The sequence below is a fragment of the Anguilla rostrata genome, chromosome 9 (genome assembly GCF_018555375.3).
Source record: "Anguilla rostrata isolate EN2019 chromosome 9, ASM1855537v3, whole genome shotgun sequence".
Taxonomy (NCBI): Eukaryota; Metazoa; Chordata; class Actinopteri; order Anguilliformes; family Anguillidae; genus Anguilla; species Anguilla rostrata.
The window spans coordinates 48,219,699-48,233,007 of NC_057941.1; the positions used below are offsets into that span (position 1 = coordinate 48,219,699).

Sequence of the window (13,309 nt, forward strand, 5' to 3'; positions counted from 1 at the left end):
CCACGGGCACTTTGGGAAACGGTGAGGTCATCCGCGCCGCCACGCAACCCCCAGCAACACGATAATCGGGAAGGGGGAAGGGGGGGGGGGCAGCAAGCACTGTTGTGCAGTTTGTGCTTGATCAGTGGCTAAGGGTGCATGGTTGTTATATATGGCCGGGGGGGGGGTTGATGGGGGGGGGGGGGGAGCGGCAGGGAGGTAGTGTCCGGGGGAGGGGCGGTACAGTGACAGCGGTGTCCCAGAGTCTGACTGCAGAGAGGGCAAACTCACCAGTGGGCTGGTGCATTGTGGGAAATACAGAGCCGCGATACGCAGCGAGTTCACTTTGCTTCATGCTTTCGCAGTTTGTTTTGATGACTCTCCTGTCTTGCGTTATAAAACCAGAAAAAAAAAACCAAAGCTCAGACATCAGGATCAATAGACTCATACATATTAAAATATGCTTCATCATCTCATTCTGTTAATCATACAGCGCTATAATGTTCATATGGTGTTACTGCTGTATAAAAAATTCAAATTAAGTACACCAATTATGAGTATTAAACATCCTACACCTGAACTATTATGGCACTGCAGTGTTCAACTAGATCAGTATTTCATGATTTTACAGATTTGAAAGGTAATCCAGAGTGTAAATACTGACTATTGTCAGGGGTATTCAGTATAGGCAGCATCCCTCTTGAACACAGTAAAATGCTCAGTGTTTTATAGGAGTTTCTATGAGTCCAAGAGGAATTGCACTCTATAAGAGTAAAATATATTCTGTCGGGATTCATTTAACATGAACACTTAACTGCGCGCTCATTTAGTTCCTTGCACTTCTGCACGAAAATCGTTCAGCAGATGCTGTTATGTAGTCCAATATATGAGAGAACATAACTGCATCCTAATCAGTTATGTGAGCAACAGCGATAGAGACCGGGCGGGCTAGCATCACTCCTAGAGCAACGACAGCCTCACGTAGGCTTCTGGAGACTCAAACTTCCTCCCTGGGATGAGGAGAAATAGGTTGTAGCATGAAGAAAGATACGGCATTTAGCCATTGTGGCAGCAAAATATTTCGCCCCTCCGTAACTGCAGGGTAGTGTAGAAGGGCTCACCGGATTGTTATGTAGAGAGAATGCTTCCAGCGTGTGCTGCACGCGAAGCACGCCGTTTCCGTTTAAAGTGGTTAGGGTATCAGCCACGCCGCAAAGCCGCCGTTAATCGCTCGAGTAGGGGATCGCGTTTGTTGTGAGCTATTTGTCCGCCGTCTTTTACGAGTGACAGCCGAGTGCTTAGCAAATTGGTGGCGCTGTCACCGCCGCGAAACCAGCACAAACATCTTGTGCTGGTTCGGAGCACCGGAGATATATGCGCGCTGCGGTTTTCAGAGGCAGGCCTGCATGCGCATCTGTGTGCGTAAACAGTTCCCCCATGTCACCGCAGCCTTTTACCTTTCTCCTTTTTCTCTACATTTTAGAGATTTATGTGTACAACTTAAATTACAAAGGTCTCCATAACGAAATTAGTTTTGTATCATCGAATCATTCGTTTGAGATTTACGCAACAAATATGTCGTTTTTACCAACGCTATCCGCAGAAGCGACTATGAGTCTAACTCCAGTTCTAGGCATTTATGAGAGTCAATAACATTTGTGATAAGTTGGATGGGATGCTTTTTGTGCACAAGGCTGTTGTCTAAATTAGTTTTAAAAACGGTTTCATAATCAGACAAAACTATATTTAAACTAGAATCAATTAGCTGCATACATTTACAAAAGCCCTGGTGTTTTGTGAAGCCTTAATGTACATTACTACTATTACTACTACTACTATAACTACTCCTACTAATACCACTAGTACTACAACAACAACCACTACTACTACTTCTACTACTACTAATAATAATAATAATGGCTTTAATGCTCTTATTATTTGACATTATACTGTACAACATAAAGACATCTGAATGATAGCAGCAGTGTGAAGACTGAATGGTTCACGGCTAGAGGGTACACATTAGCATCCCATTGCTTATTAACAAATGCCTTGTCCACTGGGAGGCTACGCTCAAAGCTTTATTAGACTTGTAGATTGCTGTCAGTTTGCTGAGGTAGCTGTCGATGTGACTCAACTGCGGAATGATCTCCAGTCATGAGTTACGCGGAATAAGATTCCGTTTGAAAGGGAAATTGTTTTGGTAAGCAGTTTGGGGTTGTAACCGACTCCGGTGCTTAACTCTGTAAAAGGTGAAGACGGAAGTGGAGGGGCGCTGAGGGTAGCACTTTGTAAAACTGGTTAAACCTGCAGTGTTGGCCTAGCTACACAGAATCCCACATCTCCAGGCTCGCAGCCCAAACTTGAATTCTGTCCCATAGATTAGCACCTCCACGGCTGAGAGCTCACAGAAAGCATCCTGTTAGAGAGAGGCTGTGAATCAGCACTGGTTTGCTGAAACATGTTAATGCAGAAATTAGCTAAACTGAACATGTCCTTTTAAGGAATGCATTTCTCTCTAATAAAAGCATACAATTATTGACAATTTCATAATCAGTAACCACTTTGGGTTACTGTGGATATCTAATGTGGATCTCATTGATTTTAGATTGCATGTGAGCATACCATGCATTTTGTATAGCTTAACTTGTAAGTAAATGAAGCATATTTTATAGAGCATGAGAATATCTTATCTCCCTCCCCCTCTTATTTGTGCTTGCGCACACTCTCTGTTGCTCTCTCTCCCTGTCTCTCCTCTCTCTCTCTCTGTCTCTCTTATCTCGCTCTCTGTGTCCCTCTTATCTTGCTCTCTGCCTCTCTCTCTCTCTGCTTTCTTTTTTCTTCTCTTTCTCTCTCTCTCCCTCTCTCTCTCATATATCGCTCTCCTCCTCTCTCTGTCTCTCATATCTTGCTCTCTCTCTTTGCCTCTCTCTCGCCCCCCTCTCTCTCTCTCTCTCCCCCTCTCCCTCCTCTCTCTCCCACTCTCTCTCTCTCTCGTTCCCCTCTCTCTCCCTCTCTCCCCCCTTCTCTCTCTCCCTCTATGCTTTCTCTCTCTTACTGCCTCTCTCGCTGCCCCCCCCCCCAGGTCTGTAGCTGCAGCTGAGAATGGCTGGGGACTCCCGAGCTCACATGGACCACAGTATGGAGATAGGAGTGCTCCCGAGAGAGGTCAGGCTCAAACTTCTGCTAGGTCTCCCACACATAGGTTATAAAACCTGTGTGTGTGTGTGTGTCCGTGCGTGTCTGTGCGTGTGTGTATGCGTGTGTATGTGTGTAAGTGTGTGTGTGTGTGCATGTGTGTGTGTGTGTGAGAGAGAGAGAGAGAGAGAGAGATACTGTGTGAGTAAGTGTGACATGTATATTGTGTCTATCCAGAGTCCCATTTGTACAGAAAATTGAGCAGCTTAAAGAAATAACTTGGGGAAATCATCAGAAGTGTGAATACCTTGCATCCTTTGAAACTCCTGCAGTGTTTTATACAAGCAGTTTAGTCCTGAATAGAGTAGAGATATTCTCTAGCCTTGAAAGCCATTACCATGATAGTATCAAAGAGGGAAATAGGATAGAAGCAATTTATATTAAAAACCAGGTTATCAAACATTCAAACAGAAAAGCCATGCGGAAAGGGGAGAACAGCCTTGAATACCCAACAAACATTTACTGAAATGTGAGGTTTGGGTGTTTTTTGTTTGATTTTTGTTTTCCAAGCTTTTTTTTTTTTTTTTTTTGCTGCATTCTGTGCTTTTGTGCTGACAGTGCCGTACTCCTTAGCAAATACAACCTCTCTTTGGCGTTATTTCAACTAGATTCTAGTTTCTGTGAGTATTTTAGAATACTCACTGAAGCAATTCAGTCAAAACACTTTGCTCAAGGGTCCAAGGGCAGTGCACCCACCTGGGAATCAAACCTGCAACCACCGTGCTGTCACTGTACCCAGTTCCCTAACCGCTGTATTTACGTTCTTTTTAGATGAAGAAACTCCCAAGGCACATCCGGGAGGGGAAGATCGCCACCGACCGCACCCGCCTGATAACCGAGCCGGTGAAGAAACCCCGGCAACGGTACGTCCAGAAGGACGGCAAGTGCAACGTTCACCACGGCAACGTCCAGGAGACCTACCGCTACTTCAGCGACCTCTTCACCACCCTGGTGGACCTCCAGTGGCGCCTGAGCCTCCTGATCTTCACGCTGGTCTACGTCGTCACCTGGCTCTTCTTCGGCTTCCTCTGGTGGATCATCGCCTATCTCCGCGGCGACCTGATCCACGGCGACGAGGAGGACTGGACCCCCTGCGTGGAGAACCTCAACAGCTTCGTCTCGGCCTTCCTCTTCTCCATCGAGACGGAGACGACCATCGGCTACGGCTACCGCGTCATCACCAACGAGTGCCCCGAGGGCATCATCCTGCTGCTGGTGCAGGCCATCCTGGGCTCCATCGTCAACGCCATCATGGTGGGCTGCATGTTCGTCAAGATCTCGCAGCCCAAGAAGCGGGCGGAGACGCTGATGTTCTCCCACAAGGCCGTGGTGTCGCTGCGGGACGACAAGCTGTGCCTGATGTTCCGGGTGGGCGACCTGCGCAACTCGCACATCGTGGAGGCGTCCATCCGGGCCAAGCTCATCCGCTCCCAGCAGACCAAGGAGGGCGAGTTCATCCCGCTCAACCAGACCGACATCAACATCGGCTTCGACACGGGCGACGACCGCCTCTTCCTGGTCTCGCCCCTCATCATCTCGCACGAGATCAACGAGAACAGCCCCTTCTGGGAGTGGACCCAGGCCCAGTTGGAGAAGGAGGAGTTTGAGATCGTGGTCATTCTGGAGGGCATGGTTGAAGCCACAGGTAAGCTAGGCCTTTGCTTATTTATAACAGTACCAGCTGATTTGTTTGGCTGTAGATCAGGGTCTATATTAGGAAAACACCTCAGAACGAAGGTGGTGATCTAGGATCACGTTTCTGGCAGACCCTGTTGTTCTCCAGGTCCAGGGTTGGTGAGCCTTGTTATAACCTCTCCTTTATGAGCTAAAAGGCTGATCCTTGAACCGGCTCTCCTGTCAGCTCTCTAAGGGTTTACGGACACGGAGCCTGCTCTAAGATTTGGGACTCATATCTGAGTTCGCTCCTGTTACTCGCGGAGCGTTGGTGTGTTTTCACGGACGCAACCGCAGCCCAAAGATTGATTGATCGCGCCTGTATAGATGTAATCAACGGGAGGTCTACGCATGGACGCTCCCCTCTGTCCTGGATAAATACGTTTACTGTTTCTCAATTCCTATTTCCTAAACTGCGCTCCTATCGAGATGTCACATTAGTACGGCCATTTATGTAAAACCTGTATTGATCTGCCAGTTGCAGTGAAATTGAATGAATAGTCCTTGCGGCAAAAGGTGCAGTGAAGTACAGTAAAGAGTCCTTCGGGCCTCGATTTCACTTTGGATCAAATCATTTTTAAGCGCTATTAAATTTAGAATGTATTTTCGTCATTTGAATCCTCCTGAAAAGCAGTTGCCTACCCAGAGCTCAGCTTTATTTCGCGCAAATGACAAAGCCGTTACAGAAGCCAGTTATTTGTTCTTACATCGTTAGCGTGGGATAGATTGAGGCTGGCAAATTTGCGAAGGGTTAATGCTAATAGCAAATCCCTGACAGACAGACTCGTGTGTCATTGTGCATAATGTATAAACTTGAAGACGTTTAATGAGACGCGCTTTGGGTTTTATTTAATTCATTCACGCGTCAAACCTGAAATCATTTCTGAGAGAACAAAACGCATGAGGGGCGTGTTGCCACTGACGTTCTGTTACCACGCGAGAACATGATGTTACTAAAGCGGAGGAAACACCTTGCGTCGGGACGTCTGCCCAATACACAGATTGATTACTTGCATGAGATCCCAAGGTTCTTGGAGAGCTGGCGTGCATGAAATATTGATCTGAGAATCTGTTTATTTATAGCAAGGAGCATAAAAGGAAGAGGATAATCTATTCTGATTTAACCCTGTGCGCTAATTGCTTTTTTAATTCCGCGTTTCTGATACACGGTCAGGGACTCATTAGAATAATCAGCCAAAAGATGCCGTTTAAGCAATTTATTAGTCTTTGTTCGAAGCCAGCTGCCAGCGTTTGTTCTCATTTGAATACGATGCATGATGCATCTCTTCAATATTCCGTGCGATATTGGTTACATTTGTCAGGAACAAGTAGGTCTACAAGAACTTTAATTTGGATTGAGAGAACTGTTTATGCTTCCGAATGTTTCTGACGCTACAGCCCGAAACGTTATTTATTTTTTATTTTATTTTAATGGAATCCCCTAACTCCCCTAACCATTGACGTTGGAGGTTGAGATAGACGTGAAACTTCCGCTTGATTAGCGCGAGCTCATCATGCTTGGCTTGTGTAACCTTGGCGATTGCCTGTGATTGAATCACTGGGGGGTCTCTCTTCATGCCTTATAAATGGGGGGACTCCAGCTGGGAATTTTGGGAACACAATTAGTGCTTCCTTCCCAGATGCCTTTGCAAGCTGGGAATCATTCCGTCCGGCTCTTAAAATGTCTACAGATTAAAAAGGAGGAGCCTCGGCCTCAAAGAGAAATATGTGACAGGCTCTCGCCGATGACTTTTATTCTGTGACCTTTTTTGTGCATTTATGAACAAGCCGTGTGTTTGATACATGGAGACTGGTTAGCATATTACACGAATAGACTAAGGAAGAGAAGGTATCCCCCTATTAACAAAGCGTCTAAGAGGACGAGTACAGACCTAGGATCAGGTTATTCAAATGCACTTCCTAACCTTATCCATTATGAGAATATGGACTAAACTGATTATAGAACAGTGTTTGAGGTGCTTTATAAATACAGGCCTTGGACTCTGCATAATGATGCCACAGTTCATTTATTTCTTATTTTGTGAGTCAGTTTCCTGCGGGCTATGCTATAAGATCACGTCCTACTTGTCGCCACGTTCGCGTGTCAAGTTCTGCATCAAAGAAATTGGAATGGCCTATGAACGCATTGGTTCTTACAACAAAATGCTAATCACGTTTGCGTGGCATGTAATCAGAATTAAATATTCAATGTATTTGCATTTTATGTGATGTTTGTTTATTTGCCTGTAATTGAGTTGGCTTCTGCCGCGTGCAAATCCCTAAAGGACTATGAAATTACTCCCCGATATTCTTTTCCATGCGTTGTTTCTCCTTCCCAGGGAATTCATTACTGCGGGGATATTATTGCAAAAAAGCACAAATAGTCCCTCAGCGTCCATTGCTTAGCGTAAACAACAGAAGTTCATTAACAAAAACCTGGCTTGGCTTATCATTTCCCTGAGCTGAACATTGACTCTACATCAAGGTTTTCCCGATTTGGTCAGTATCCCCCTCCCCTGGGCACACTGTTTTCTTTCCCTACCATAATTAAAATTCCTGAATTGTAACAAGCTGTTAATTATTCCTAATTAGAGGGAGGACTTACCATTTTAGAGGCACATTATGTCAGAAATAGCTGCACTTGCCATGGAGAATGAACGAGCAATATTCAGATTCTTTGACTTTTAATCAGCCTGATCAGTTTTCAAATAGCCTAATGCTTTTCGTTTTCAGATTAATTGCAAACGCTAAATGATTCACGGAGAAAGTCTTTTACTTTTTTTAATGTGGGGAACCTGTAGACTGACAAGTGAAATCACTGTTGTTCCAAAATTCCGGAGAATGGATGCCTGCTCATTCAATATAGACCAAAAGAAGAAGCATATGACAGTGAGCCAGACCTGCGCTGCGTTCAAATATGTACAAGGGGGAAAGTATATGGAAGAACACATGGCATGTGTTTTCAACCCTCTTAAAATTCATCAAGAGATTAGCTTTAGCTTAACCAGAAAACGCACACGCGTGCGCGCACGCACACACACACACATGCATGCACACGCACACACAAAAATGCATGCACACACATCACACAAAAATGCACACACACACATCACACAGACACACACAAATGCATGCGTGAATGCACGCACACGCACGCGCGCACGCACACAAACACACAGTAAAATTATTTACTTCAGTAAGCTTCTGTGACAAATGCTGCAATGGATACTAAATGAGTAGAAACAAAACGTGTTTTGATCAGCACGGAATACGATCGTCATACGACAGCACTTTTCAACAGCTTTCAGCTCTTCAGCTCCCGCTTCCAATGTTTCGTAAGGCTCCGTCATTCCTTTTGACACTTTGAAATGTTTTCGTTAAACAAGGCAATCAAATTCCTGTCAGAGAGGAGGCCTGCAACTGTCAAATCCACAGACAGCTTCTAAATACCGTATTTTCAGACATCTGAGTAAAGATATCCTAGAAACTGGAAAATCCCCTAGCTACTACTACATATTCCGATCAAAACTAAATTGGATTTGGTGGCTAAAGGTGGCTTCTTTTTAATAGAAAAGAACACACTGAATCCCTGAATGGTATGGTCAAGGTGCTACGCAAACACCCAATTAGTAAAGTGCGAGATTAGTTTAAAAATAACAAGGCATGCACACTCCTGACGCAAAACCAATAGGGTTTGAAACATGCCTGTCTGTACATTACATCTGTAGCGCGGAAAGCATGTGCAACTTTTCTTAGTTACACTGAGCACACGCTCTTATCCAGAGTGACATATCCTTTCGCATACATTACAATTCATTTATACAGCTGCATATTTTACTGAAACGATTGAGGTAAAATACCTTGTTTAAATGGCACAATGACAGCACCCAACCTGTGAATCAAACCTACAGCCTTACACTTAATTACAGTTCCCTTAGCATTACACGGCCATCCACTGGCATTTCCTTGAATCATTGAGCGGTTGAATCGGATTGAATCGGGTTGAAAAAGAGATATATTTCACAAGCGTATTTCTGGGGAAGAACGCTTTCTCTTTTCCTATTTCATAAGGACATGAATGGTTGAAAATGTCTCTCGTTAATAACTCTGTATTCACACGTCCTTCAGCTTGACCTTTACCGTCCAGGTGTTCTTCAAAAACGCATTTACTGCCACTTCTCATCAAAGAGAGCTTTTTTAAAAGCGGGCGATTCTGTTAGCGGCGATAGAGGGAGAATGACCCTTTCAGTGTTTATGTCATTGTTTGCCTTCAAATTAGACGGTGCACTTGGGCACGGCTAAACCCATTTTAATTATCCATCGTTAAATACTGTATTGTTGAAAAAGTGCTCCGTGCACTTTGTGTAAATCGGGAATATTTTCCAATTTTCCAAAGTCAGGAATAAAATTCCAATATTTTCCAAGTTTTCCTTTTTCCGTTCCTCGTCGCCTCGTCCTTCTTTAAAAGGAACTTTTTTTTGTGATTCCGCAGTGTCAGCTTTATTTACTTCCTGACCCAACACTTGCCCATAAGCAGACAAAGGATTACGCAGTATCCTTGAACTGTTGGCAAGCATCGAGTGAAAACACAATCCAACCCCGCCCCCCCCCACACCACACTTACAGTGTAAGACTGCATTGACGCAAACAGCTTCTCAAGGTTGTGTGGGTTAGAAACTAATTAAAGCACTCTTTTGGGAGTTGAATTAATGCGAAACTGCAAGAAAATAAAACTTACATCTAAAGGCTAATCAATGGATCTGACTTTGAATGGCTGCCTTGATGTGTAGACAGTTTTTTTTTCTATTGTGATGAAAATAACTATTTAGATTAAAGTTTTTTGCTGATGGGTCATTTTTAATGCAGTACTCCCTAACGTCTTGAATGAACATTTTTTCATTCCTCAGCTATGACAGAATTGTTCATTTTTCTTTTTTGGGGTTCATCCCTCCCTGTCCCCCAATCTCTGTGCAGGTATGACCTGTCAGGCCCGGAGCTCCTACCTGGACACCGAGGTGCTTTGGGGTTACCGCTTCACCCCGGTCCTCTCCCTGGAGAACGGCTTCTACGAAGTGGACTACAACAACTTCCACGAGATCTACGAGACCAGCACCCCCTCCTGCAGCGCCAGGGAGCTGGCGGCCGGGGGCGGGATGCGAGACCGACTGCTCCTCCCCCACCTCTCCCTCCCCACCCACACCCACTCCCATACCACCAAAAGCCACCACCAGGACCTGCTGTGCACCCCCGACCCCCTGCGGGAGGAGGACGGGGAGGGGGGAGGAGGCCTGAGGGAGGGGACCAACGGTTCGGCCGCTACGCTGGGGCTTTAGGCGTGACGCCGCGGCAACGCACCGCTGGGCGTATGGCGGGCTCCATCACAGAGGGGGGAAAAGCCTCAGGCAGCTTCATTCTTAACTTGGCGGCGATTGGTTGTTTTGAGATCCCGGGTTGTTACAGAGCCTCTGATTGGAGGATGGGATATACGGGCGGGAGGAGGGCCTTTGAACTGTTCGAGTGGTCTTGGCCAACTTTTGACCATTCAAATTGTACGGACTGGAAGGGTTGTGAGGAGGACAAGAAGGGCGCACCTCTGCTGGTGAGTTGGAGCAGTTATCTTTCTGAATGAGGATCCATCACGTGACGCAACCGATTCCCAATAAAGACGCACAAAATCGTCTCCGAAACGTTCAGCGGAGTATCCGTTGACCACACGTGGGATTTTGCCCACGCCGCACACACACTGGATTACCACGAGCGAGGGACTCCTACTCCAAAGCGATGGTCTCCAGCTATAGTGCTCGGTGGGATCACTATGGAAACGTCCAGCTTGACCGTAACTGGTGGGCGAACTTCCTGGAGAGGCCTGGAAACTTCCACTGTGAATCGAACCGACTGGCGATGTTCCTGCACGGGTTACTGCCGGTGACACGACTCAGACTACATGGTGCTGACGGACATTTAACGGTCACTAGGTATTTTATTGTGAAATTATTGGCACAGCCGCAGCTGTCCGCAAATCCGCGCGCAGCAGAAAATGGCCTGGAAATTCAGTGCCTCCTGTCAACCACTTGCGGCTGGTCTATCTTTCAGGAAGTAGCGTAGATGGAGGCGGGGATAAAATATGCTTGTAGATTCGTTGTCACATTTCATAAGGTTCCTTTCGTCATCACATTATGTAATTTATGTATGTGTCCGTATGGCTTCAGCTATTGTGCAGTTTCACTCCCGGGCGGCTTCCTGGCATTACAATTGAGTTTCCCCGCGTGAGTCTCTGAGATGAAATTCCGATTTAGGGATTATACATCCATATCCGTGTCGTTTGTGACATTGCCAGTTTTGGTTTACTGTCATGCACAATGCTTTTTTGTTAATCTATATATTGTGGAACATATGTTTGACTTTTCTTTCCTAACGGTTTTCACTGTCCAGGTAAGTTTGGCATACCATTTTAAAGAACAGGGTATTTTCATAGCTTTCAAATATCCAGTGAAAGCTTTTTACAAATAATGTTCAAGAAGATGTTGACTAAGACCCTACTATATGTACATATGTTTTAAAGAAAGGGTAATAAAAACGTATAGAGATTATTTTATGCCTTTTTAAAATGCCGTATCGCATAAAAATGCAGGCTGCCAAAAAAAAAAGAAATAAGCTTTCACTCAATAAGTAAACATGTTGCCTAAAACTGTAGGGTTAAGTTCTCCTCTGTCTTCTGTTGTCAAAAAGTCCAATTAGCTGGCTCATTAAAGATGATCGATTCACACGCGTCAACGTCTAACACTGTGTAACAATATGACTTTTTTTCCCCATCGAAATGCTAATGCGGAATTTCAGTGGAAACTGTTGATGTCCTCAGTTCATGTACAACAGCCACGCACTGCCGCCAATATAAATGTATTAAAGACCGAACAACCACAATTTTCAAGAAGAAGCATGCAGGCAAACAATTAAAGACAAGTAAATGGGACTTAATTGCAAGACCCAAATTTGCAGATGACTTAGATGTTTCTAAAATGTACAGTTTCCATCGGGCATTAAAATAGTTTTTGTCCTTGTGCCAAAAAATGACCCTGTGTTCTATATGAATACCAAAGTAGCCGTAAAGTGGTGGTGCTTTGGATGTAGACCGCATAACCAGAAAGCCGTGAGCGGGCTTGGCAGTGAACGATGGCAAGGGAATTCCTGGCACCGTTCGCAAGGCGGCCGTAAATGCTGGCTTTCAAATCTATACGCAATCTGGAGGGTGATAATGAGGAAGGCAAGTACCCGGAGCAGGGGATGTTTTCCAGAAGCAGCTAGCTGATTGACGAAGTTTCCACACCCGCGGTTCGATTTGCAATGTATCTTCTCCAACTGTGCTTGCAGCTCAGAGAAAGCGCTAAGTGGATACTGCTGTAATTATTCCGAAATTATCACGACGTTTACCATTCTAATTTGAAGAAAGTCCGGTTCAGCCAGGATTTTTAAAAAACCGGGACCGTGTGGAATACACGCAAGGCCGTAACCCCGGGCAACGGTAAAACAAATGGATGCAGTTGCTGAGCTGATGAAGCCAAGCGAGGCATATCGGCTGCGTTTGAAACATTGTTTGCCCATAGTCTACAGCGCTTTGTACATACGCGTTATTCATTGCAAAAGTCTAACACGAGAAGTGTATGACGCTGAGGGCCACGACATCAAGTCGAGCGGAGGAGGCTTCTCCAAAAGAGAGACTTCTGGGCCACAGCAGTAAGAGACGAACAGCCAGCCTGTATAACTAAAAAGAATCTAGTATCGCCAATTTAGATTCGCCCACAAACTGAATGTTAAAGCAAAGCGGGGGTTGACCAGTGAAGACTGTTAGAGAAAATAAGAGGCAAAAAGAACAATGCTATTTTTGTAATGATTTAAAAGCGCCTCTCACGACCGTTGGATATACTGTATAGATAAATCCACTCCACTCCATAAACTCGCGAGATGAAGGGAAAGGATGCGGGTAGAATGAAGGCTGCCTGGTGTAGGCCTGACGTTCTTTCATTTCCAACTCAATTCTCAGGACACTGCACAGGAAGAATAAAATAAAAGATCATTTATCTTTAATGAAACTATTTCATATTTTATGATGCGACGGGAACCTAGAGTAGGCTACGTCTTTTCTGGGAAAAATAAAATAAAATATATAAAATAAAATATTTTAGGCGTGATCAACTTGACGCGTCATTTCTCACGTGTAAAACACTTTTGATTTATTTAAGTTCTATAGGTCCGTCTCCCTTTTCTAGTAACCAAGAATGCATTGATTACTTTCGAGCGTTGCTCATTTGTTAGAGGCTAATCATGCGTTTAAGCACTGTTCGTGGAATTTAATTTATCGTTTGGCTGAGCTTGTAGTCTAAGGGTTGGAGGGGCAATTCAATTTCAGCCGTAGTACACTGATATTATGTAAAATATAAGCACATAATGTACAGAAATACAA

General features: G+C 44.8%; 1 protein-coding gene across 1 annotated transcript in view; it reads left to right on the top strand.

Annotated features, from left to right (window-relative positions):
* The window catches only part of LOC135264002 (G protein-activated inward rectifier potassium channel 4-like), a 28,635-nt gene extending 18,327 nt beyond the window's left edge, over nt 1–10,308 (top strand). The window contains exons 2-4 of the mRNA XM_064352556.1: nt 3,065–3,147; nt 3,949–4,822; nt 9,826–10,308. Coding sequence (XP_064208626.1) covers nt 3,085–3,147; nt 3,949–4,822; nt 9,826–10,184 — 1,296 coding nt within the window. The 5' untranslated portion in view covers nt 3,065–3,084 and the 3' untranslated portion in view covers nt 10,185–10,308. The remainder of the gene's footprint in view (nt 1–3,064; nt 3,148–3,948; nt 4,823–9,825) is intronic.
* Nucleotides 10,309–13,309: the final 3,001 nt, after the last annotated feature.